Here is a 27831-nt window from a genome sequence, read left to right as displayed (position 1 = left end):
AGGTAGGAGGAGGAAGGGAACGGAGTATCTTGAACACACAGGCTCCATGCTGCAACATTTTGTTGCAGTTCTCACCTATCCAAACTCTATATCCTTACCTAATGCCAAATCTGTGGCCTTTAAGAATAATGGAAATAGACAATCAACAGGGTTTATGATACATACACTGTGGCAAATTTAACATTTCTTTTGCTCTCATTGAGCATGACAAGGCTACTTCTCTGCCTCTTGATTACAAATTTAATCTTTGTGTCGGGGGGGGGGAGAGGAAGTATGTGGAAATGACTTAAATGTTCACAAATTGCAAAGTCTTGCTCGTTTCCAGCAGTCTGCAAGGTTATAAAGGAAATGATAAAAGTCTGATTCCCAAAGAAATGCTGAATCACGCTTCTGAGGCATAGCAGGCAAGTTTTAGGAGGGCAATCCTTGTTTTAAGACCCAACCCAGAACCCTATTTCTTTTTTTTAAAGGAGCATGAGATATCTGAAGGAGCCTAAACATTCCTTCTAAAGACAGATCAGGAACTCAGGCTCACTGGAAGAATACCTGTTTATCAGGAGCGAGGCAGGCACCTATTTTCTTCCCAGGTCTACAGCCTAGGAGTATAATTTAATGGTTTTTTAAAAATATATTTCTGTTGTTGAGCTAGATTCAGGATTGGGACTGAATATCTAGGATCATGCAAACAAAACCAGATTGAATGGAAAATCTTTCCCCCCGTCTTGGAGATGGGTGTTTTAATATTTTTCTTTTGGATAACATTTGAGTTGGCTCCTAAAATGTGTCTATATAAAGGGGTTGGAGAACTGCCATTTGATAAGGCAAAAGGGGAACTTACTTGATCACGGTTCTAATGGCAAGAAACACATTTGCTAATGCTGGTGGTGAAAGACAGGAAGAAAACAGAATAGAGAAAAACAATTTACCTCTCTCTGAATCCCGGAAAAGCATGGAAAAAACAGAGCAGAAAGAGAGAGTTAGAGAACATGCTCACAGACAGCCCCAGCCACTCAATGCTCCTTGCCTGGTTTTCCTTACGAAGATGCACTGAATCTATTCTGCTTCAATCCAGCCATTATTCTAGGATAAATTCTTTTTTTATGGCTGAGTCTGTAAGTATTTTTGGAAACATACAATTGAGGCCAACAGGTATCAGTTGAATTTAGAAGGCCAGCAGCACAGAAATATCAGCTGCGGAGGATAGGCTTAAAATATCACACACAAATAAGGGAAGCAGTTGGCAGAAGTGTCTACGGAAAGTAAGTCACAACTATCCTTGCGCTTGCAGAAGAAGGTTGCATTTAAAGAGACAACATCAAGGAAATAATGGTGTTAACGCTACTGCACAAAGGCTGCTTCAGCATTTTGAACGTCCTACGCTTTTTCAAAATTCTCACCCATTTTTTTGTTATTTGCATTGGTTTATTTTTTGCTTTGGCTTTGGATGATGAAATAGAATGGCTGGGCTTTAAAAAAGATGTAAAATAAAAGATGTAACATTTATTGACATTTGGGATTATTTAAAAAGAAAAAAAAACCCTGCTATTAGCTGTTATAGCCAGTGAAGATGAAACATAAATTTAAGTTAAATGTAGTGAAGTGCAGTAGCTACCGTATTTTCTGGCATATAAGACTACTTTTTACTCCAGGAAAATCTTCTCAAAAGTCGGGCGTCGTCTTATACGCCGGGTGGAGAATCTGCAGTCAAGTACTGTATATCTCAAACTCTATATTTTAACTGGAAAAGTTGGGGGTCGTCTTATACGCCCAGTCGTCTTATATGCCGGAAAATACGGTAATAGTTTCAGCTGGTTCAAATCCCGCTTCTGCCACAAGCTCAGTAATAGGCTAAACAAACCAGGAAGCAGATAGCCTAATGTTGTTGTTCAGTTGTGTCCGACCCTAATGGTACGGGCTCAACCCAGGATTGCAGTTTGTTTTGTTCTAACATGCCAGGGAAGGATTAATGCAGGAAAGTCCACTAGCACACATCTCATACAAGTTTATTGGCTTAATGTTACATGTGGATATGGAAATTCAGGCTCACACAGCATTAAAAAAAACAAAACCTAGTTTTTAACATGGCAAGCATAATGGAATTTAAATTAAAACTGGTTGAGATATTACTGAATGCATGGAGTTCACTATTTGCAGAACTATTGCTTCAGGCTCTTGGTAGCATTTCACACGCGGGTAACTTAATTTCACTGTTTGATAGTTAGGAAGGCAGAGAGGCAGATGTCTGAAAGATAATGCCACACCAACTGTTTCCAGGTACTCTCTGTGTGTGTGTGTGTGTGTGTGTGTGTGTGTGTGTTATATTTATGTTATTTTTCTTTCTTATTATCCTGTGTATGAGCACCACAACCCCACAGTCACCTTGGACTGGACTTAATCGTCCAGGAGTCCTTTTTTTTACCTTATGTGTTGATAATATGATAAACCAGTAAAGCAATTGAATTTTTTTAAAAAAAAGAATTTACATGTTCTTGATTATTAAAGAAAAGTCAGCCTGCAAGAATTTTTTTAGCAGTCTATTAATACATTTATTTGATGAGACCTCTAGGGCAGTTATTCAGTGAAAATTAAGTTACCAGTGTGTGAAATAAATTTGGGGGGGGGAGTTGACTTAACATATCCTACTTAATGAGCATGGCTTGATATTGAAAGGTGGCATACAAATAATAAAATGTTGCCGCTGCTGCGAAAGTCACTTCGGCTATTTTATACATCCTTCACTTGCAATGCTTAAACAATCCGGGAGGATGCTGCAATATCCTTTTCATGCTAAATCCCTACGGATGCTCGAAACCACAGATGGATCTTCCCTGTAGTGGCTAATTAACCTTTAGAACAGTCCTTCTGCTGGCACTTCCAACATTACATGTGCATCACCATGGGCTCTTCTGAGGAAGGGCAAATCATAAACAAACAAACAAACAAATAAATAATTCTTGATTTGCATTAGCTATAAGCCGCAGCTTATTTCCAGAACATGTCAAATGTACAAAACACAGAGTAGAAAGGACACAAGCAAGTTAATGTTATGTAGCACAAAAGCATATGGACAAGAAAAGAAAATCAAAGAGCACAACGACAAACTTGTGTCTCTATAATACTGTATGAAACTCCTCCTATAATCACAATGGTTATTTCTTCCTCTGAACCTTTGGTCACTTCACTCCAATTCTATCAGTACCCAAGCCAAGAACAGTAAGACACGTAAAGAATTTGAAGTATCTGTCATAAATAGCATGCAACGACACGCTTCCTTTTGTCAACTGGCAATATTCCATGACATAATTTAGATCCAGACATAAATTAGATCCATAATTTAGATCTAGTTCAGCCTTCTCCATCAGCCCCAGTCTGTAGTCCAAAACATACGGAGGGAAGGAAGTTGAGAAAGACTGGCCTACACCATTTCTCCAAATGAGAATATTCTATTACTGCTGATACGTAACAGAAAGGGAACAAACTCTGCTCCACTGCTTATAGTGACTGGCTGCCCAACTGCATATGTTTTAACAGTAGTTTGCACTGGAGCCCTCGTGCAAACATGAACCTATTGCTTTCTGCTGTCTTTCCAATAGTAAAGATCTCAAATTCATAACTTCCCTATTTCCTCCGCCATCAGGAGTTGCTGCTTAAAAAAAAAAGGTGCCACATAAGATCACTGAATAACTGCCCTAGAGGTCTAATCAAATAAATTTATTAATAGACTGCTGAAAAAATTCCTGCAGGCTGACTTTTCTTTAATAATCAAGAACATGTAAATTCTTTTTTTAAAAATTCAATTGCTTTACTGTTTTATCATATTATCAACGCATAAGGTAAAAAAGGACTCCCGGACAATTAAGTCCAGTCAAAGGCGACTATGGGGTTGTGAAGCTCATACCCAGGATAATAAGAAAAATAACATAAATATAAGACACACACGCACAAATATTAATGGTAACATAACTTATTCCTCCAATTGATTTGACTCTTATAAATCTTAACTTTTACTCCCCTTCCACTCTTTCTCTGGTTTCCTATCTGCTATCTTTTCAACAGTGTTTTCTTTCTCTACTAAGTTGTTTTCATTACCTTACATCTTCCCACATTGTAACCTCTACTGCTGAGTATTGTCAGTCTGTTACGATTATTTTCTTGCCACAATATTTCCCCACGTAATCTATATATAATGTAAATACTTGTGACACAGGTAGGGCAATGCATTCTGAACAAGGACACCCATCCTGAAAAAATAGGGCAACAGGCTATTTTATAAATGGAAGGCAAGGGCTTGTCCATACAAAAGATTAATGTGGATTTGATGCTACACGTGACCCTAGCATCTTCATCTACATGCCAGCCTATACCTTTTTGGAACCGAATCCAGATTCTTCAAATCCTCCGATAAGGGAGGAAAACCGCCGTAAAAATGCACACTGCCCAACAGTCAATGTAGTGAAGCACATTATGGTGTCGCATTTCTGTGGGCAGCTCTTTACATGTTTGACAGCATTTCCTTGTGTGCTCCCTATGGCCACACCTCCTGTTTCCATTTGCTCCTTGCCTGAAATCAAACCTATACCGTTCTAATGTCACCAGCTCCAATGACGCAGCTTGCCTGTTTCTACCAGTTGCTGCTGAAGGCACGTTCATGGTTCATATAAGTATTTAGAGAAAGGCAATGGGGAAAGAAAATGAAAAAAATGCTTGCTCTCCAAATCCCTCCCAATATTTCTCCTGATCCAAGAGGATTTCGGTATTCTCATCTATCTATCTATCTATCTATCTATCTATCTATCTATCTCGCATTCAAGCAATAAAAAATAGAGATGCTCAGAAAATAACAATAGTAATAGTAGTAGTAGTAATAATAATAATCTTTTATTTGTATCCCGCCCTCCTCAGCCGAGACCGGGCTCAAATATAAACATTGATATAAAATCAAACAATAATTAAATCACCTCTTAAAAACAAATCAGGACAGAATTAAAATCTGGATTAGATGGCTTTCCGCAGGATTTGGGTTGGGAACAGTAAAACAGTAAAGGCCCAACTGAGTACACTGATCTTATATGGGCCTGTGAGAATGCTGGGAGGCCTCTTTCGTACTAGTTCTTATACAAAAAGGGAAGGGGAGTCAGGCTGAGCCCTGACCAAAGACCTGGCAGAACAACTCTTGTTTTACATGCCCTGCAGAAAGATGTCAAATCCCGCAGAACTTCCCCAATGATGCCTCATTCTCTAACAGTGCAACCTTAAATATGTTTACTCAGAGGCAAATCCCACTGCGTGTGCAGGGTTGCAGCCACTGATTGAAATCAAAAGCAAATCCTACTGAACTCATTAAGACTTACTTATGAGTAAATATGCTCTGGATCAGGGTTGAAAAGCTGTTTTGTAACTGCTGGGGATGTTACAGTTTGGAAATTAATCTTATTTCTCTATGTGGTGTCGTGGAATTCTTGCAACTTAATAATTAATTCTGCACAAGATAGAAACCCATTCAGCTGGCATACTTTCACAGCTGGATGATCCAGGCTTGGCTGAATGTCTGTTTTTCAAGAAATTCCCCTCAGGGCTAAAGTTGAATCGTATATTTTATAGAAGGCAAAAAGTGGGGCTTTCAACTCTGCCTTAATCGTAAATGAACCATGGCTTTTTCAAGACTGTGGAAAAAATCCTGAGTGCACTGTGGGAAATGCATTGAAGCTGTTTTTAGCCCCAAAATGAATAAGCCCCTGTAGGGCCAGCAACTGTTCCTTGCATCAAAATATCAAGCTACTAGATCTGAAATGGAAACAGCTGGTGTTGCTGTGGGTGTCTACAGAATCCATGGCTATTTAAAGGACCCTGGTAGGGATAATACTATGGCTTTCATATTTTTATCAGTAATGATTATCTAAAGGAATGTTGGGGAATCTCTGGCCAGATTTTGCTAGGTTACAACCACCATGAGCCCTCACTACTCCCCATGTTGACTGGAGCCGACAGAAATTTCCACAAGTGGAGTTCCCCCTTTCCGCTTAATGGGACCAGAGTTGTGTGGCTGGTCTGAAGAATCCTTAAATCAATGTTTCATAAATAAGTGGCACCTGGAGCTATCGTGCGTGAGACAATCTACACAATTCATCAACAAAAGTGGCAAGTGGTGCCCTCTGTCTCGTTCCGCTTTTCCTGGAATGAGTCAAGGCCGCAGGCCACATAAATCACCGGAGAGAGACTGTTCCAAATCAAAATACACTGGTACCTCGGTTTAAGAATAGCCCTGTTTACGAACTATTCGGTTTACGAACTCTGCAAAACCGGAAGTAGTGTCCCAGTTTGCAAACTTTACCTTGGTCTAAGAATGGAATCCAAATGGTGGAAGGGCACTGGCGGTAGGAGGCCTCATTAGGGAAAACGCGCCTCGGTTTAAGAACGGTTTCGGTTTAAGAACGGACTTCCAGAGGAGATTAAGTTTGTAAACCGAGGTACTACTGTAATGTACAATAAGGAACTGAGTGAATCATTTCCTAATGCTGCCATGGTTTCCTGCTTTCTGCAAGTATGCCAACCCCAACAACAATCCCTTATTAAATTACGGTCAACAACGCTTCCATCAAGGCAGTCCTCACTATCTGTTCTCTCTACAGAATGGGATCTTTTGAGAACAATGTCTTCTGTAATTTCATATCTGAATTTGCAGCCAAGAAGATCAGAAAAGAGGCATTGGCTACAAGAGCCTGGATATACTTTGTTATGTGTGAACACGTTTCGTAACTTTGTATGTGATATTTCATGATGAATTATGAAGAGCTACAGGATACAGGAATGCTAAACACGGCAACCAAAACCATTTGAGGCAAACCTTAACTACTGGCATTTTGTTTGTTTAAAAGAAAAAGCTCTGGCAATTGGAGAAGTTAAACAGAAAAAGGATTTATTTTAAGAACAAAATTGATAAAAGAAAAGATGTGTCAAGAGATGTCTCTCAAAAATTTGTGGATGTTACAAGCTACTAAACAAGGTGGTAAACAAACAGTTTCTTTTCACTTCAGTTTCTTAAGCTTATTGTATAGGTGCTACAGCTTAGGTCTTAATCTTCTTTGGCAATCACTCGCAGCCGAGTAAGATTGTCTTCCATGAACACAATCTTAACAGTGAGTCAGTAAGTGACTGTGGAGGCCAATTCTGGATCCACACGTCCTTCCACAGTGCGGACATAGATTTCCAGGTGGGAGTTGATCACGGTGAGGGTTTGCCGAGCGTGCCTTCCTCTTAGCAAGTTTCTCCCTTTTGTCCTGAGTTCAAGGGTCTTCAAAGCCCATGACACCTTTGGTAAAGGCTGTTCTCCATTTGGAGCGGTCACAGGCCAATGTTTCCCAATTGTCGGTGTTTAAACTACTTTTTAAAAAAGATTTGACTTGAGACAGTTTTTAAACCTCTTTTGTTGCCCGTCAGCATTACGCTTTCCATTTTTTAAGTTGGGAATAGAGTAGTTGCTTTGGAAGACGGGTGGCGCTGTGGGTTAAACCACAGAGCCTAGGGCTTGCTGATCAGAAGGTCGGCGGTTCGAATCCCCGCAACAGGGTGAGCTCCCATTGCTCGGTCCCAGCTCCTGCCCACCTAGCAGTTCGAAAGCATGTCAAAGTGCAAGTAGATACCGGTAAATAGGTACTGCGGGAAGGTAAATGGCGTTTCCGTGCGCTGCTCTGGTTCACCAGAAGCGGCTTAGTCATGCTGGCCACATGACCCGGAAGCTGTACGCCGGCTCCCTCAGCCAGTAACGCAAGATGAGTGCCGCAACCCCAGAGTCAGACACGACTGGATCTAATGGTCAGGGGTCCCTTTACCTTTACTTTTGGAAGATGATAACCGGGCATCCGTAAAACATGTAACAGTCCAACAAAGTTGATGTTGAAGAATCATTGCTTTGACACTGGTGATCTTTGCTTCTGCCAGTACACTGGCATTAGTTCACCTGTCTTCCTAAGTGATGTGTAAAAATTTTCAGAGACACCGTTGATGAAATCTTTTGAGGAGTTGGAGATGGCATTTAGAAGTGGTCCATATTTCACAAGCGTACAGTAAGGTGGGTAGTACAATAGCTTTGTAAACAAGCATTTTGGTTTCCCTGCAAATGTCCCGGTCCTCAAACACTCTGCACCTCAGTCGGGAGAAAGCTGCACTCGCAGAGCTCAGGCAATGCTGGATTTCGGCATCAATGTCGGCCCTTGTAGAAAGATAACTGCCCAGGTAGGAGAAGTAACCAACGTTTTCCAACGTTACACCATTGAGTTGAATTTGTGGCGCTGCAGAGGGGTTGTTTTGTGCTTGTTGGTGCAGCACTTTGGTTTTTGGATTTTGAGCGATAGGCCAAGCTTTTCATAAGCTTCTGCGAAGATATTTAGGTCTTAATACTTGGGTTCTTAAACAAGGTGGTACTTTCTGTCAGTTTCCCTGCCTTCTATAAATCATACTCCTGAACCTTCTCTAGTATTATAACAGACCAGGGGTTCACCACACCCCTTCCTAACTGGCTTGGGATCCTTTTCTTTCCAGAAGTTCTATCCCTTTCTTATTGAGACCCAAGCAGAGTTTTCCCTACTAACTCTACTTCTCCTGTCCCTAATTCAGCTTCCCAGTTTTTCTCTTGCCTGTATATTCCAAAAAAGACACTAATTACTGCATTTCAGACTAAGGTCAGAGACTTCCTTATCTGGCTATATTTTCCTCAGACTGGATTTTACACACACACACACACAGAGAGAGAGAGAGAGAGAGAGAGAGAGAGAGAGAGAGAGAGAGAGAGAACAGGAGCTATATCTTATCCAGCTGAACACCCAACTCTGCTTTTCTTTTTTCCTTCCCAAAGTGCTGCCTCCACTCCACTCTGGCTAGCTGCACCCGCAGCCAAGGAGAGAGAGGCTCCAGTCCAGCACTGCATCGCCAAACTCTGGTCTAGCTATATTCTACTTTTGTGTAGAGTGTGTGTGTGTGTGTGTGTGTGTGTGTGTGTGTGTGTTCTATTTTGGAGACTAAGTCTTAACACCCTGCTTTTGATGTCAAGTATAAATGGTTGTTGAAAGGATATTACACATTGCCCCCCCCCCCAGCTGAGGTGCAGTCAGAAGCAAGAGGGGGCTCCAATGAACAGTCTGGCCCTCTCCATCTTTAAAAAGGGCCTTGGACAATAAACTACATTTGATGGAAATTAGGGGCCTTTTGAAGAATGACAACTCTTTTGAAGATTTATCAGATCAGGTCTGCAGGCAGTGGGTTATGTCTTGGCCACAGTGAAGATGGTCAAGGAGGCCACAGACCCTTTGGCTCTGATATATTGAAATTATTTATACAATTTTTTATATGCTACTTATTCAGTGCTGAATAGGGCTCCTAGAAAGCAGCTTACAATCAAATGTTAAAAATGCTAAGCAGTTTATCTATCTATCTGATTTATATCACAAGCTTCCCCAAAAGGATCTCAATAGTATATGGGAGAGGCAGTAATATTACACACACGCACACACACACACACACACACACAACTTTTTTCAATTATTTGGCTCATTTACATATAAAACAAGCCACAAGGGGTCTGGAACAAGCCTTTAAAACTAAAATGGGACAATTTATTCAGCCCATGATATAGGTATAGTAAATCTGGTTCACTGCCTCTATCAATAACTTAAAATTAGCACCATGGCCCAGGATATTCAGCATTTTATCCAACATAAATTGTAGCTTTCATTTTATTACCACACCCGGACTGGAATAAAATTCAATTCAATGGAATTAAAAACAATCTGTACCAGTCCCATAATGGGTTTTAAGATCTAACTGAAATATCCACTGTGCCCAAACATTAATTTATGTTACAAGTTTTAAACGTCCGTTTGGCAATTTTCATTAAATCTTGCCTGGTTGCAATATTAAAATGGTTCTAGAGTTGGGGTTATTGTTGACCATAAATTGCATGTACAGTTTTTCACACCAATGTGCACGTTCCACAAATACAGCACGGGGATTAAGTTAGGGAAAGGAAAGTACATTCCCTTTCCAGAGTAAATAATTTATTATTATTTCGCCTCCCAAGAAATGCTTCAGGAATGAATAATAAAAAAGCCCATCTTCTTCCAGTTGTTAAAATTATGTTAATGTTGAAGTAACAACTATAAATACGTAATTAAAGCCATTGCTCTAAGATATGCCGTTTGCTGTGGGTTTTATTGCAGTAGAACAAAAACTCAGCAGCACTTAATATTCTTTTATGCCCAGAAAACAAATATCTAAGCAGAGACAATAGGCAATCCAAATAGCTTTCCCCCAACAAATGTCACACTCCAAGTTGAAGAATGAACATGCTGAGTGATTAGAAAGAAAAGCAAAAGATTGATGGGTTTTTCCTATCTTCCATTCCCTTTCCAACAGCTTAATAAAGATTCCTAGTAGCTATACATCAGCTAATAAGTCAATAAACTCCCTTGTTACACATTCTTCAGCAGATACAGAAAGGATTAAGAAAGCAGAAATTTCTCACTGATCAAAATGAATAAAAAAAAATTCAATCATGAACTTTCTCGTGTCGAAGGAAAGCTGCTCTGTTTACATATGCATAAACATAAGTATCTAAATACTAAAGCTGATAATCCTCATTATTAAATGTACATTAGAAATATAAATTGAAGGAACAATAAAGTTATTCCACCTCTTGAAAGAGCAAGTTGTCTTACATGCTTATCAAGTAAGAGATGATTATGAATGAAAAATAATCAGTAAATCTCTAATGGTAAAGATAGGTTTCATCCCAACAATTATATCTGCCGTGATCACAAGTAGCTGCCCATTTGCACTATCACCAGAAAGTCATTGTGAACTTGGCAATTTATTGCATTTTCTCCCCCCATGACATCCACAGTTGCGATCGAGAACAAATTATGTCCGAGCTTACAAAACTGCCAATTTAGGCAAGTCGATATAAGAGAGCTTAGTAATTGCAGCCAACGAACGGCAGGTATTTGGGCGACTTGAACAGTGAACAATAAGAGCAGCTGAACATCAGGCGAGTCTCATCGCCAGCTACAGTCAGTTTACAGCCAGCTCCTGAAAGCAGAAACGGCGAATGGACTGTACTTACAGGGCAAGTCCCATCTGGCCATTACAGCTGCGATTCTGATATTAAGTGTCGTTCTTGGAAAACAAGAGGCTCAACCTGCCCTTATTGCTGCTTGCCTGCCCTCAATCTTTAACCTAAAGAATCTCTGCCCTGAATTTACACAGAGAAGACAAGCGCTACTGAAGACAAAAGGCTACTTGCTCCTGCTTATACTGTATGCATCTCCTAGTAATCAGATGGGGTGGGGAGCGGTCCTCTTTTTAAGTTCCTTACCTTATTCCTTCTTGCAGCAGAGAGGGCTTTTTAATGCCTTGCACGTCAGGCAGTCCCCAACACTCCCCGCTTCCCCATTTGCACAGGCATTGGCAGGGCAAAGTGCTCTCTCAGCTCAGCCGTATGCATGCTCCTGCTTCGGCGACATGCGTTGAATACCCGTGGGGGGGCAGCAGCTCATTCATTTTGCATCAAGTTGGACCAGACCCTCTCAGCTGCAACCCTCCTCCACGAGATGCCCTCCCTCGTTCCTTCTTTCCTGTCCTCGCTCAGCCAGCCCAGCTGTGTGATTGGATGCAGCTGTGAAGGGGGGGGTGCTGCTCTCCTCTCAGCCTTGCTTCCCCACCCACCCCGTTTTTGAGTACTTTTTTTTAATATTCTGTGCAATGAGAATCCCTGAGCCCCTCCCGTCACCTCCCTAACAGATCTATGCTACTACAGATGATCCTCCTTTCGGCAGCCAAATGGACTGCCAAGCCTCCGATACCGATGTCAAAAGTGCGCAGAAGAAATTGTACTGGAAGTCGTACACCTGCTGCACAATAAACGGGAAATAGTGCAGAAAAACAACAACAGGCCCTCTGTTCTTACTGCTGGAGCCAATGCCGGACGTTTTGCTAATGTTTCTGTTGTTAAGGGCTTGCCTCAAAAGGTAGGGGAGAAAGGTTCAGTCGGCAGAGCGTGAGGCTCTCAATCTCAGGGCCATGAGTTCGAGCCCCACATTGGTCAAGATTCCTGCACTGCAGATGGTTGGACTAGATGAGCCTTTTGGTCCCTTCCTACTCTATGATTCTATGAAATAAAGATGACTCAAACTGTTCGCACCTCACTTTTCAGAAGAGAATATACTTAAAGTGGGTTACAAAAAGGTATACCTAAGATTGCATAAAGTACACACCTGCAGTTTGTTTGATTTCTAAAGTATTAGTTCTCTCCTTTCAGCGCTATACTACAACATGATTTCGAAGACACAAATGGTTCACTACTGTTCAGGGCCAAAGCCTAGTAACCCCCCTATGATGAATTGCCTGGCTTAAGATAATATGTGTGCTCTGAGAAACAATCTTTCTGGAGGAGAGATTCTTATTGAATTGTTTCTCTTCATTTCTGTCACCGTTAAAACAGATCTACTGTTTAACAAACAAGAGCCTGCCTTTCTGCTGCTGAAAAAAACAAACCTTTATTAATGTACAGTTATGTGGATTTCTGACCTGAATGCGCTATAAATAAACATTATTTGCAATCCCAGACACTGCAATCCAACAAACAAAAGAGCCCCACTGCAAGAATGGCTGTTATTATAAGAATTTAGTATTCAGTATGAGATGCCCATCTCATGCCAAATAGGGCTTTTGTTTCCAACTGTAAACTTTCACTTCCATTGCCTATCCTACTGCCACAGTCCTTTACTAGAGTTGGCTTTAGAGATGCTCCTAAAGTCCTTCACAAATCTTGAATCCCCTCCAAGTCTTACAAGGCTGCTAAGCAGGCTTGTTAATATTCCTCGTGTTTCTTCCCTTAAGCCAGAAAGCAACAGTGACATGTGTTAAACATACTAATTTTAACTCTCAAACTAGCTGGGCAGGGACACCACTGACTCAAGAGGAATCCCATTTCTTTCTCAGGATACAGTGGTACCCTGGAAGTTGAACGGAATCCATTCCGGAACTTCCAAAACGTTTGGAAACCAAGGCTTCCTGCAGCCAATTGGAAGCCACGTCGGACTTTCGGCTTCCAAAAAACATTCACAAACCGGAACACTCACTTCCAGGTTTGTGGCGTTCGAGGAGCCAAAATGTTTGACTCGCAAGGCGTTTGGGATCCAAGGTACGACTGTATTAGACTGGGTAGTATTACATGCAAACATCAGCGGCCAGCTATGGCCTATTGATCTGATTGGGACATGTGCCTGGGCCTAAGCACCTATTCTTGGGATGGAAAAGCAAATGTGGGCCACAGACATAATGTAATTGTGACATACTGTAAGTGCACCAAGCGGTTACCTGCATCTATGGAAGACCACCTTCTTCAACTAAAAGGTGATATGGCCTTCTTTGTACACAGCCTTTTGTGTGGAACAGCCATGTTGCATTAGGAACATATAAGAGGAGCATGCTCCCACTCCATGGAAACATGAACCCCAACTTAAGTAAGAATCAATCCCTGTCCATGGCTATTAGCTAGCAATAAAATTCAAATGCCAGCGTGATCCATGGCCCCGGAGCCACAGGTGTTGCAGGGCGATGAATGGATGCACAGTTATCTTGGTAACTTGTAATAAAAAGAATGGCTTGAAAACCAAGCAAAAAGACCCCATGAGGGTATGTATGTATGTATGTATGTATGTATTTCAAAAAAAGAAAAACACCAACTGAAGTTTCTTTTTTATTGCATTCCCCAACAAAAGCAATCTTCAGCAAAAATTGGGAAATATGTCTTGTACCTATAAAACATCAAAACCTATTATGTACAGTGGTACCTGGGGTTAAGAACTTAATTCGTTCTGGAGGTCCATTCTTAACCTGAAACTGTTCTTCCCACTGCCACCGCCGCGTGATTTCTGTTCTCATCCTGAAGCAAAGTTCTTAACCCGAGGTATTACTTCAGGGTTAGCGGAGTCTGTAACTCAAGGTACCACTGTATTATAATCCTACTCATGTAAACCACACGCCGGGCCTTTCCCCAAGGGTCCTCTGACTCCTCTGGAGGGGCTTTTCAGGAGGCATGGAGGCTGTAGTGAGAGAAGGAAGCAAGGAACTCACTGCGTAACTGGCTTCTTCTTGCACAGTCCCTGGATCCAAGCTGCTTGGGGCAGAGAAATAGGCAAGTATTGTTCTTTTATTAATTAGCCAAGGGCCTATGAGTATGGTGGGCTGTGAATACTGAACCTCCAACATTTCTAACCTCCCACTCCTCTGCCTCTATTCAGTCTCCTCGTCCTGCCTATCATCCAATAGATCTCATCAAGTCTGAAATCTACAAAACGGAGACAAAGGAAAAAGGGAATCGTGTCTTTGCATCTGACTGTGTGATCACACGAAACTTTCAACAGTGATACCTGACTTTTTCTGTTCAGTAGTTCAAAACACTGCGCTCCTTACATGGTGTGTTTAGGTTTAGAGATGAATTAAGGTAGAAAAGGCCACTGTTTCCCTTTTGATAAGCTTCCACATGTTTCTCCAGTATCACAGTGGGTCTTTGTTACTCTTGCAAGTGAGCTGACTACCCAAGTGTCAGTTCTGGCTGCCACTGGCTCACCGGTAGTTGTCACAGCCTGCACTGTCAAGAAAGGAAGACATAGGCCATGCAGTTGGCTCACTGGGGGAAACTGTAAAATCTCCATGGTCAGAAGCAGAGGCCAAGAACCAAAAAAAGCGGCTGATCACTGATGGGAAAGGAGACATGGCCGGATGGAAGCTTTTAATTTTTAATCTTTGTTGGAAGCCGCCCAGTGTGGCTGTGGAAACCTAGCCAGGTGGGCAGGGTACAAATAAATTATTATTATTATTATTTTCTGATCCCAGTGCTTTTCTTGAATGGAAATACTATGTTTTGACTCAAAGCTTGAGTGAAGGGATTTGTTTTGCATCAATAAAATAACTTGAGGATTGAACACAGCAGGTGAACCCCCTACTGAAATTATCCTTCAGACCATGTTTACTGTACCATTTAAATAGTCAGATGAGTGTATGTGTTTTAAGCGACTCTGATGCATAAAGATGGATGGTATTTCATTAGGCAATCTTGTATGAGATATATAATGCAGGCCATTTTTTCAGGTTCACTAAAACGCAACATTATTCATGCAGAAATCATTTGTGACTCATAGAATTATTATTTTTTAAACCATCTTACTAATGCATCAACTTAAGACATTTGAATTTTTATGTTTAGAAATTAAAAACTGAAACGAGTCTTTAAGCACACGCACGCAGACAACTCCTGTCATCAAATGCAATTCAAGAAAGAGATTTGTTGCCAGAGGGCACATCGCGTTCAATAGCATGAAGCATCAAAAGTCCCTCCCCTTGTGGAAGCTCAGTTATGGAAATGGGCCAGCACATAATCCTCACGATTATGAGCCTGGAGTTAGAAAATGTACCTATCTTCCAAAAACGTAGCACTAGAAAACAATTTTCTAACAATAATCCAGATCTACTGTACGCATTCATCATATAAATGCTGTAAACATCTAAAGCATAACAGACATTCAAAGGAATTCAAGGGCATCCATTATTTAAATATATCAATACATAAAAAGAAGACTGAAGTATCATGCTCTTGTTATATGTATGTGTTTCATATGTGTGGCCAAACTGGGTGGCTTCCAGCACATATAGATGCATTATAAAACATCAAACATTAAAAACTTCCCTTAACAGGACTGCGATCAGGTGTCTTCTAAAAGTCAGATAGTTGTTTATTTCCTTGACATCTGATGGGAGGGCCCTCTGCCTGGTTCCCTATAACCTCACTTCACGCAGTGAGGGAACCACCAGAAGGCCCTCGGAGCTGGACCTCAGTGTCTGGGCTGAATGATGGGGGTGGAGAAGCTCCTTCAGGTATACTGAGCTGATGCCGTTTAGGGCTTTAAAGGTCAGCACCAACCCTCTGAATTGTGCTCGGAAATGTAGTGGGAGCCAGTGTAAATCCCTTTATACTGGTGTTATATGGTCCCGGCAGCCACTCCCAGTCACCAGTCTAGCTGCCGCATTCTGGATTAGCTGCAGTTTCCAAGTCACCTTCAAAGGTAGCCCCACGTAGAGCATCTTGCAGTAGTCCAAGCAGGGAATTAGCAGCGCACTCTGGTGAGACAGTGCACGGGCAGGTAGAGTCACAGCCGGTGAACCAAATTGAGCTGCTAGACAGCCGCCCTACCCTGGATACAGAATTGACCTGCACCTCCATAGACAGCTGCGCGTCCAAAATGACACTTAGGCTGTGCACCTGGTCCTTCAGGGGCACAGTTACCCCATTCAGGACCAGGGGACCCCCCCACACCTGGATGTATTTTGATACTGTGTTTCTAGCAACACCATTATGTATTAACTCATACTTTTCATTAGTGTTTGAAATCCAGGGTGTACATTATTTTCTCACCCCACTGTCTTTTATTGTTTACCGTTGTTTTCAAATTATTGTATAGTGTGTTTTTAATATTTTGTTGCAATCTACCCAGGGAATGTTTACTTTTGAGCGGTTGCATGAATCTAACAAGTGACTATGAAGATGTATGGCAAGACACAGAAAAACTAACCAAGCCTAGGGAATCATTAAAAATTGGGATAATCATAATTTTGGAGAGAGAAAGGAACCCCCCCCCCCGAGATTAACACACTCACCTAGTCATCTGTGGTGTGTAAGAATTATCCATAGGTGAATAAGCAAGAAAGCACTCATAAAAGTGGAGATGTATATTTTTTACTTTATCTCAGCTTTCTTAAGTGCCATAAATCCTATATATCCTATACCCTTTTAAAACGTGGCTCTTTTCCGGTGTTGTTTTTGTTGTTTTTATTCTGATTATATATGTTGTGATTTTTTTCTGGGAACCACCCTGAGACCTCTGGGTATAGGGCAGTATATAAACTCAATAAAATTAATAATAATAATAATAATAATAATAATAAATGGCTACATAGGTACAGACATGGACATGACACTTCGTGAAAGCTTTTCCTAGGCTTCTTATTGCTGCAGCTCAAATACCAGATTATAAGAACAACAGAAAGCATGTTTCAGGTATAGTAGGTTCAAATAATGGAGATTCTGCAGCTGGGAAAAGAGAGTGAAGTCCAGAGCTAGCCATGCTATGTGGTCTTTTTAAGCAATATATCCCACCGTTATGCAAGGGACAGATAAAGGCAGGAATTGGCACTGCACAGTAAAATTTCTTGACGTAACGGCCCTAGCAGTGGGGAAACAACTCTTGGACCTGCTTCAGGCTGCAAATGTCTTAGGCCTGTCCTGGTGACGATGTGAATCATGGCAGCAGAAGACCAGCTTCCCTTCAAATTACATGATTATTGGAAATGCAGGCCGGTGTTGGACAGACTCCAAACGGAATGCCATATGCGGCTTATTTGATATCCGTAGGCATATTAATGTGAACGACAACCAAGTGAGCCATAAACAAATTACAAAGTGCTAAGTTTTTATTATTCTCTATAAAAACCCAGGTTATAGTTCATGAATGTTTTGACTTGCTTGATTACTATTCGATAATAAGTTTAATATTCAGAATGCATTAGGATTCAAACCAAATTAGGTTACAGGTGGTATTTGCACTAAACCGCAGGGCATTCTGGCAAACAGTTTAAATAATTATCTAGGGGCCTCTAAGCTAGCCAATTAGTGTAGCCCATTGAATTGAAATAAATTTCTAACTTAATTTATGTAGTTTGGTTGAATGGCAGTGTTAAAGTAGCAGTATATTCTAAGCTTTGGACAGAAATTATTGATTATTATTTTGTTATTAAACTTACGCTAATCTGCTTTTAGTGCACTGGGTGCAGGAAGTCACTTAGGTACAGCAAATTATGCTGGTCGATACTAGTTTAACAGCAGGGCCAAAATCTTGCCTATGTCAGTCGGGCAACCAGACAATCGCTGCTCCTTGCCACCTCTGAAATGGATGCATGCAACTCACGTGGTCACATCATCCAAAACTCATTTTGCCACTGTATGGCAGCCAGATGGTACCGTACACTATAGCAGGAGGAATGTGGCCCAGCCGTCGTTGGCTGTTGCTTACTAACATATGGGAACCCTGCAGATTAAGTTTTCCATATAAAGAAATGGGGAAGGCTGCCAACAAAACCAACACCCCCTAAATCCAACCCATCATTATGCTATGTTCTGAATTATTTATATCAATGTTGCAGAATGCTTTACTATCAGTGGGCATTCAATATGGAGACCCAGTTCAAAAGTTAATGGGAAACTATGGCTTAATAATCTATGCAAAAATGGGCAGGCACAAGGCTTGCCTTCAGTCTAACCAATCACGGTGTAATAAACCAAATCGGTACGTGCAAATTTGTCTCTTCTTCTGCAGGTGAGGTGGAGGGCTCAATCCACATACTAGCCACAGAAAATCCTATGAGCACTGTTGTTGGCTAAACATGGATGCTATAAAATGGGACAGCTGTCCCCCAAAGAGCCCAGAACATCCACTTTCTACTGACATCATGGGCTCTAAGGGCATTTTGCACTTCTGGGGGAGATTATAGTGGCATTTTAACATTTGGGACTTAAATTACTAGCCACCTTATATTGAGGAAAGAAAAATGTTGCATGATTCTGAATTTTCTCATTGTTTTTGCTTGTTTGATTTCCCCCGTTTTTCCCTTGCTGTATTTTCTTGCCTGGCTTTCTCCTTCAACAGAAGCCTAGTGCTAGGCTTTGGTTTCTTACAGTTATTCACTGTCATTCCCTATTATTTTAATTCCGCTGAGTTATTTTTCTTAGCTGCTTTTCTGTCGCTTCTTTCCTCTGCTGGGTTTTCTAGCGTTCTAGAAAACCCACTTTCATGGTATGTCTTTTATGCTGTACCCTCCTTTTCCTTCCTGGGACCATCTTTTTATTCTCTAGGTCTCCCCAGCTGTGTACAATGAAGGGCACACAGCAAGAACAAACAAAATCACTTCAAATTAGGAGTGCAAAAAATAAAACTATAAAATTGGAACCAGGGAGAACTGTATTTCAGCTCTATGCACCATGTGGCAAGAACTATGGAATGAATGAATGCAAGATAGATAGATAGATAGATAGATAGACAGACAGACAGACAGACAGATAAAATGCAATATAGCTACATGGCACTTAAATATATTTAATGGCTTGAGTACTGTTTTGCTAAGCCATAATTGTTCCAATAATACTTAACATTGCTATAAAGCTTTTTAAGTGATTAGAAACGCTTCATATGCCTGAGCTTCTTGAAATACATGCAACCACATTGTAAGGCAAGTATTTTTATTCCCATACTGCGATTAATTGCAATCAGGGAGGTGTAAAAAAAAAAGTCCTCTCTATTTAGCACTCCAGTCCATCCCTAGTTTCCTCTTATGCGATCAAGTTCTGTGTTAATTTCCAGGTAAGATTTATTCCCAGTATTCAAACGCCTCTGTCTCAGACAGACCTATGGAGTTGGCGCCTACAGGTACACAAAAGAGAATACATAGGACGTGCACAATGAACCTCTGGGAATACAACTTTTTAGAAACTGTCCAGGAGTCAGCTTGACAGGAAGGATTATGGGGAAAGGGAAGCAGCAGCCAGAGAACTTATACATTAAAGGAAAAGCCAAGCCCCATGAGGCAAGCAGGAAGGCAAAGTGAGGGCTGCACTGTCACTTTTTTAACAGAAAGCCCCAGTGGGATAAAGCAAACCATCAAGGCCTATAGTGGACTATGACCTAGTTTTCAAGTGCATGAGAAGCAAAAGATAGAGTGGGGGGGGGGAGAGAAGGTGGTTGGATTAATGTGCACATGACATCTATTTTGGGGGATGCAAATTTTCCACTTGTGCTCTCAGCACAGAGGAGAAAGATGAAGAAACAGTGTGTGAGTATGGTAGATCTTAGCTCTGCCACATCCCCTTGCTAATACCCACCCGCCAATTTTATATTCCAAAATATTTTGCTGCACGTGTGGAAGCTGGGTGAGAAAAAGCGGCCACGATAGATAAGTGAACGAGTGCTACGCAATCAACAAAAATAGAAACCAAAGTTGGAAAGAGAATAAACGTTTTGTCGCTTTCAAGTAGAGTCTGCTCACTCCTTCATGACTGGGATGGATGACGGGTCATTTCAGCTGAAGGAAAATGCACAACCAAGTATAGTAGCCTTTTCTTAACCAGTGGCAGTTGCAGATAGAACAGATCTGACAAAATGTAACTCATAACCCTGATTGTCTCTTAGGGCACAATTCTGTCAAAGGTCTTCTTTAAGGTCTGCTGCAAATGTAGTAGTGCTCCCTTCCCACAAAATGCGGTGTGCAAATTAGGATGATTCACTCTCTCAAAGCCTCTCCTCACCTTTCTTTTAATCTTCTGCTTCAAAATCCCTCCTCCCTCCCCTGCTTGATTTCAGGGGCGCCAGTTATAGGGAGTGGAAGGTGTTTCAGCCCCATCACTGCAAGATGCTGGGGTGGAAGCGCCTCAGCTGAAGCAGTCTCACCTGGGGCCTGCGTCGCAGGCTGGGGCCAATGCAGCTCTTTTCAACATTGCGGTGTATGGCCAAACTGTGAGGTCTGGCTAGTGATATCCTGCAATATTGAAAACCTAATATCGCCCAGCCCTAATCAGGATTAAAACCAAGCCATGGAAGGTAAGATTCAGAGAGACCATGTGAAACATCGGCAATGCTAAAACGTGGTAAAAGTCAACACTAAGGAAGAGGGCATTTTAAACATGATGCATGATTACACGTAAGCACATATTAACTTATGTATATTAACTCAAATTTAAATTTACAGTAGAGCTGGTATTGCACGTGCAAGATATATAAATTGTTTTTACCCACTATGGCTTTGAGATAGACTATGAGTTTTCTTAACGTTAGGCAGTTCCAGCAATATATTGTCTTCATGGAGTGATTAACAATAGCAAAGGCACACCTCTTACAACTGTCTAAAATAATCACAGTTTAAGTCAGCAAAACAGTTGAGTAAATCAGTGTTTCCCGACCTTTTTCCGACCTTGTTTCCTTCCTGTTGACTTCCCTGTTCTACCAGTAGAAAGGTAGCTATTTAAATGTTTTGTTTGTAAACAGATGTTTTATTTATAATTTTTAAAATTTATACAAAATACAATTACATAAAATGATAGGAAAATAATGAAATATTGTTGAAGCAGAAAAACAGAGAACCACAGAACTGGAAAGGACCTCAAGGGTCATCTTTCTAGTGGAACCCCCTGCAGTCCTATTCCATAATAATAATTTTACTCTTTATACCCCGCACATCTGACTGGGTTGCCCCAGCCACTCAGGGTGGCTTCCAACATATATGAAAACATAATAAAACATTAAACATTAAAAAACCCTTCCTTATACAGTACTGCCTTCAGATGGCTCAGGGGTCAGATAACTCCATACCCTCCAACATTTCTCGGGTGAAAACAGGGACGTCCTAAGGAAAAGTGGGACATTCCAGGATCAAATCAGAAACTGGGACGACTTCTGTAAGTCTGGGACTGTCCCTGGAAAATAGGGACACTAGGAGGGTCTGAAAAAGGCGCACAGGCAGTTCTGTATATATAGGAGAATTTTAAATAGCAAGTGGTCCTCACTGACCTGTTGCAAAAAGATCTTGTCATCCGGAGGAGCCTTTGCTGCCTAGATAAAACACTCTAGCCTGCCCCCCACCTTTACCTGGGAGTAAGGCCCACTGAACTCAGTGCAGGTTTCTTCTGAGTAGACACTTAGTTATTTACTAGATGCAAATCAGCAGCAACGGACAATCCTGGTCTGCTAGGTGCTGGGGTGGATTATGCCCTGCGCCTTGCAGAGCCTCAGCGATTGCCCTCTCCGGCTGGAAACAAACCAGGACAGCTCCAAGAAAATGCACATGGCCAAAAGAAGTGCCTACCCACCTCCTGGTGGTCTGCTCCCTTACCTGCTTGTGATTGGCCAAACAGATAGCCAGCCAATCAGGATTTTTAAAAAATAAAAATGATTTCCCCCCTTTTCTTCTCACTTCCCTCAGGGGTCCCCATGCCTTGTGCTGCCCCCCCCCCGGCCTTATGTAATTTTTACCTGTGTCCTCCTTGGAATATCCTGGGGGGGGGCAGTTGGGAAACACTGGAGTAAATCACGAAGCCTTTTCTTAACAAGCTACTGTGGTAAAAAGAAGTTAATGCTGGAGTCCAAGATAACAGCTTAGTGTGTGCCGAGAGAATTATTAATCTCCCAGAAGGCTTTTCTGCCTCGTGCTCTAGCAGACATGCCCTTAGATTAAACTCCCATCAGTAGATCTCTGTTTTTCATCAATCTTTCATTAGCACAAGGCTTAGAAAATCATCTGGTCAGGTACCATTAAAAGGCTTTTCATCTTCCAAAGAGAAATCCAACCAAATAAATTACTACAAGGAAGGAGTCTGATAAAAAAAAAAATCAAAAAAATAATAATCCAAGGACCTCAAGATAGCAATGACTTTCAAATAACTTGATATTCAAGAGCTAGGAGCTGCTGCATTAGTCATCATAATTATTGTCCACCTGACAATGAACAGGAGAGAACCCTTTCGCTAGCAAGGACCATGTGAGATGTTCAAAAATGACTCTTTGCTGTTCAAGGCAGTAGGCAGGAGAAAGACTAAGTGCATTCCCCCCCCCCCAGCACTTCGCTGATGCAATTTGTCTCTCTTGTTCTGCCACGTTGCAGCTGCTCATGGCAGAAGCTCCTGTTCCCATACCCGGGGGGCCTTGCTATCTATCTGTCATGCTTCTGTCCCTGATCACCAAATATCTAACTTGCCAGAAAGAGTCATGTGCGCAGCTATATTCGCATAAGTGGGAGTCCACAAAATATAATGGAAAGGCTTATTCTAATTGGTTAATTCTAAATTTAGCCTTCCTAGTCTCCCTCTGCCTCTTCCTATATACAGCATATCCACGCATGTTAAACCACTCTCTCAAACACAACTCTTCTCCTTGTACTAATACCCCGAGGCAACAAGCAGGCACCAGAAGTTCCCACCCCTTACCTTCCTCTATTTGCTGGACACCTGTCTTTAAGTTTCAGGCCAGAGACTTTAAGGAATCAGTCATGGCTCCAGGCTATGCTTGCGGGCCTATTCAAGCAACTCTCCTTAGTAAACTCTGGTGAATCTGGAGGCTCATCTTCAGGCAAAAAGCAGGAGACATTTCAAATGAAAGCCAAAATAATTCAACAAGACTTAACAGCAACAAAAAGTAGGGGTCATTTGCACTACTCTAAATATTTTACAGGGAGAGCATCTGTAAAAGGTAAAGAACCAATGGACAGTTAAGTCCAGTCAAAGGCGACCATGGGGTTGCAGTGCTCATCTTGCTTTCAGGCTGAGGGGACCACCGTTTGTCCACAGACAGCTTCTGGCACACGGGAACACTGTGATGGAAACCAGAGTGCACGGAAACACCATTTACTTTCCATACCTATTTATCTACTTGCACAGGTGTGCTTTAGAACTGCTAGGTTGGCAGGAGCTGGGACAGAGCAATGGGAGCTCACCCCATGGTGGGGATTCGAACCTCCGACCTTCTGATCGGCAAGCCCAAGAGGCTCAGTGGTTTAGACCACAGTGCCACCCACGTCCCTCAGTCTAATATAAGACCTGTAGCTCAGTGGTAGTGCATAGGCTTAGCATGCAGAGGGTCCCAAGTTCAATCCCTGGCACCAGCAAGTAGCAATGGGAATGTCCTCCATTTGAAACCCTGGAGACCCATTGCTAGTCTGTGTAGACAACATTGAGCTAGATAGACCCCTGACAGTAGAAGACAGCTTCCTATATAATGTCAGCCCCAAACACTTTGAGAAGAAATGGTCATCTGTCATGGGTGCTCTAGCTGAGATTCTTGCATTGCAGGGGGTTGCTCTAGATGACCCTTGGGTCCCTTCCCACTCCAAGATTGTATGATTCTATGAAATACAGTTGTGCCTGTAAACACCACCACATAAAATGCAGTATGGAATAGTGTTATGAAATGATCATCAATTATGCCATGTATTGTAATAACAACCAATTTGTATTGTTTGCAAAGGTTTTAGCAAGTCTGCTTATTCTGCATGACTATGCCGCTAGGAAACATTCCCTTTTAAATTCATGCTTACTTTCCCATGTTAAAAAAATCCAGGAAGTAATTTGGCATGTTCGGTAGTCATTGGCCAAACAGACACAGTGGTACCTTGGTTCTTGAACTTAATCCGTTCCAGAAGACCGTTCAACTCCCAAAACCGTTCGAAAACCCAAGGCGTGGCTTCCGAATGGCTGCAGGAGCTTCCTGCACTCAAGCGGAAGCCGCATCAGACATTCGGCTTTGGAAAAACGTTCGCAAACTGGAACACTTAGTTCCGGGTTTGCGGTGTCCGGGAGCCAAGGCGTTCGAGAACCAAGGTACCACTGTATACTTATTTCTTCTGAAACTCACCTCTCTACCCCAAGCTGCTTTCCCACCAACTAATGTTCTAAGCCCATGTCTACCTCAAACGCAAACTGGAACAAACACAAATCCATACGGGGTACGAACAGCTGCTGGAAAGGGGCAGGGAGAGAAGAGTTTCAAAACGAAAGTGAATGACAGGAAAGGGTTAAGCACCCTCTAATACAAATTATGACCACTCTGGGTATTTTGCAGGCGAATGGAAGTAAAAAGGCAGCTGTGACAAATGGAGTTTCCAAAGTCCGAATGGTCAGATGACTGACGGAGTTTCAGAAGCACTGTACACCTGGTTTCTATAAGCGCTGACACTCAGCTGATGAGTGGTCCCAAGCACTGAGCTTCCTAAGTGGAAGACTGCTGATGGTCAGGGCTTCAAAGCACTGCATCACCAGACACCATTGTCATGTTTGGGGATTGACAGGTGGGCCATATCAAAATTTGGCCCATGGGGAGTTGGGGAAGTAAGGATCCAGTTCCCATCCTTGACATAGGAGATGGAGAAACGGGGACTCCATTGCACACAACTGTTGTATTAACACATGGCTTTTAAATAATTTTAAAATATATTTCTAGTGCTGTTGATGGAAGACACAAATTTTGAGAACTTCCCTTTATCGAGCTCCACAGTGACCATCTCTCTTTCTGGGATGTAAATCTCTGATTGTGGTGTTGTTTTTAAAAAAGACCTACATGCTACAAAAATGATTTTACAAGATGAATTGTCACTGTCAGGGAAAAAAAACAACCTTTTGTGGTATCTAACTGTTGGGAGATGCAATAGGGATAATGCTTCTCCAAAACATCATTTTTTCATTGTCCTTTATTGAAAGATTTTTGGCAGAAGGTAACTGAAAGTATCAACAGAACTCTACGGAACAACCTCACATTTGCAGAGCAAAATATCCTCTTGAATTATATACCCAACACATGGAACCTTACAAAAGGACAATACGAGTGGACTCTCCATGCTCTTACCACAGCAAAAAGACTGATACTGATGAATTGGAAAAATAAAAATGCGGCTCCTTTCTACGATCGGACTGAAGCCTTATGCGAATTCACAACATATGAACAACTTGCATATAAACGCAGACTTGCAATGGACAAATTCAATAATATTTGGAATCCATTCTTACAAATACTGTAATAGGTTAAGATCTGGTGAAGTACAATAACAACCTTGTAAAGTATACAGTTTTGGGTTTTCCACCCTTCCCTCTTTACTTTCCCTTCTACACGGGTCCTGTTTCTCTTTTTCTTTCTCTCTCTTTTATTTACATCTCACCATGTTTAGTGCATGTATAATTATGTACTTTTTGAACTTTCAATAAAGATGTTAAAAAAGAAAAAAAAACCTTTTTGTGAGCTATATGATAGAAGCGATAAAAGACAACATTTATTACTAGGATGCTGTGTTTCATCTAGAATGCAAGCAATTCTACAGAAGCAGATTTTAACATCATATAATAAATGTATTCCAAACTCACCGGCCATTGTCACGGCCTACACCCCAGACTCGGATGCTTACGATGGGCTGTGAATGAAGAATACTGCGATCCATGGGGTCAACCAAATTTAGCATGTCATTCTCCAGGATAAGATACATGTCCTTTCCCTAATCAAGAGAAGAGCAAAAACAGCTATAATCTCTTACTCACTCAAACAAGCGTTTGCCCCTATGCAATGCTAATTCAGATGGCTGTGCCCCACCACGCAAGATGCTACTAGGAAAGACATTTGCGGGATGCTTAAACCTTCCTCCACCCACTTAAGTCTCTTCCACCCTTCCATATAATATGAAAACGGAGGGCTAAAGAAAGCACCATCTCATGCAATGCATACTTAATTTATACATTATTATCATGGCTGCTAATGCGGCTGGCTTTAAAAGAGTTAAGCAAAATCGGGGGTGGGGGGGTGGGGAGGATCGGCTGTTGCTGTGATAGCTATAGGGCCTCCAAGTTCATAAGCAGTTTATCTCTGGATAACATGCTTGAAATGAGCAACAAGGGTGAACTTACACCCTCAGACTACAAGGGATGCTTGTAATTCTTGCGTTTTTATAAAGGGGAAGCACCCATATTACCTTTTTAACTCAAAAGGCCAGATACTGAGCCCCCCTGTAACCATACTGGCCTCTGATTACCGGGGGACACGACCAAAGAGGCCCTTCCAAGCACTTAACTTGTCCTGCACTTTGGGCAAGGAAAGAGCTGCCATTGCTGACTCAGATACACATTCTTTTTCTTTGCCAGAGCAAACAAAGCCATTGCTCCAAACTAGCTGTTTTACTTCCTTGTTCTTACTTGACAGTGGCTGCTTTTGCCAAAATATGAAAGAAGAGGAAAAAGCGGGTGCCACTAGAGAACTGGGAAGTACGATAAGACAAGAGAGATTTCTTACCTCTCCCCATATGCCAACTGTGTCCCGTATATCGTTTTTACAATAAGAGAGCTGTCGGATGCAATTGTTCACAGCAACGCTGCTTTTCCCAGGAGCCAAATCTTCCTCTGCCATTTCTACCCATCCCAAAGAACGAACTGCAAAGCACTGTAAAGGAATAATGAAAAGGAGTGTTAACGTTTTAGGTCTTAATGGCCTCCACATAATTTTTTATTTTATGTAAACCCACATTTATGTTGAGGACAGCAGGTCAAGCCTTTATACTGTTGCCATCTTTTGCTCAACAAGGCAATTCTAGAGTAAAGGTAAAGGTAAAGGGACCCCTGACTGTTAGGTCCAGTCACGGACAACTCTGGGGTTGCGCCGCTCATCTCGCTTTATTGGCCAAGGGAGCTGGCGTACAGCTTCCGGGTCATGTGGCCAGCATGACTAAGCCGCTTCTGGCGAACCAGAGCAGCGCACATAAATGCCGTTTACCTTTCTGCCAGAGCGGTACCTATTTATCTGCACAGAATTGTAGAATTGGAAGGTACCCTGAGGGTCATCTTTTCCAGTTCCTCTTGCAATTTAGGAATTTCAACACACGGCCCCCATCAATTTGAAGCCATTCTGGACTCTGCTTAGCTTTGCAAACGTGCTAGCAGTTTTATTGCTGAACCACTAGAACAAAAAAAATGTAACTTTTGAGCAGTTTGGCCTCAAAATGACAACTAAGCATTCCGTTTTGGTGGCTGCAACCATTGTTTCAGGAGCCATTTGGTGCCAAGCTTATATATCAGAGTTTGGGAAACCAGCGTCAGGACAGCAAAAAGCCCTACCCACCTTAGATGGCAATGACAATCTGGGATTGGGAGCAGTGTTCGGAACTCTCATTGTTCTAGGCATATTTTGCGACAGGGAATTTCATTAGAGCGAGCAG

At 41.8% G+C, this 27831-nt stretch overlaps 1 protein-coding gene across 13 annotated transcripts in view; it reads right to left on the bottom strand.

The window, feature by feature from the left end:
• The window catches only part of APBB2 (amyloid beta precursor protein binding family B member 2), a 101534-nt gene that overhangs the window by 22449 nt on the left and 51254 nt on the right, over positions 1-27831 (bottom strand). For 6 of the 13 annotated variants that reach the window (XM_033159616.1, XM_033159621.1, XM_033159619.1 and 3 more), the window contains 2 exons: positions 26913-27059; positions 25997-26124 (listed from right to left, as the gene is read on the bottom strand). In XM_033159616.1, the coding sequence (XP_033015507.1) occupies positions 25997-26124; positions 26913-27059 (275 nt within the window). Of the gene's footprint in view, positions 1-926; positions 933-11365; positions 11416-25996; positions 26125-26912; positions 27060-27831 lie in introns of those variants that run through there. The other 7 variants (XM_033159615.1, XM_033159614.1, XM_033159620.1 and 4 more) reach the window with 3 other exon arrangements.

The sequence above is a fragment of the Lacerta agilis genome, chromosome 9 (assembly GCF_009819535.1).
Source record: "Lacerta agilis isolate rLacAgi1 chromosome 9, rLacAgi1.pri, whole genome shotgun sequence".
NCBI lineage: Eukaryota > Metazoa > Chordata > Lepidosauria > Squamata > Lacertidae > Lacerta > Lacerta agilis.
The sequence above is the reverse complement of the archived record's forward strand: the minus strand, read 5'-3'. Positions and strand labels throughout refer to the sequence as shown.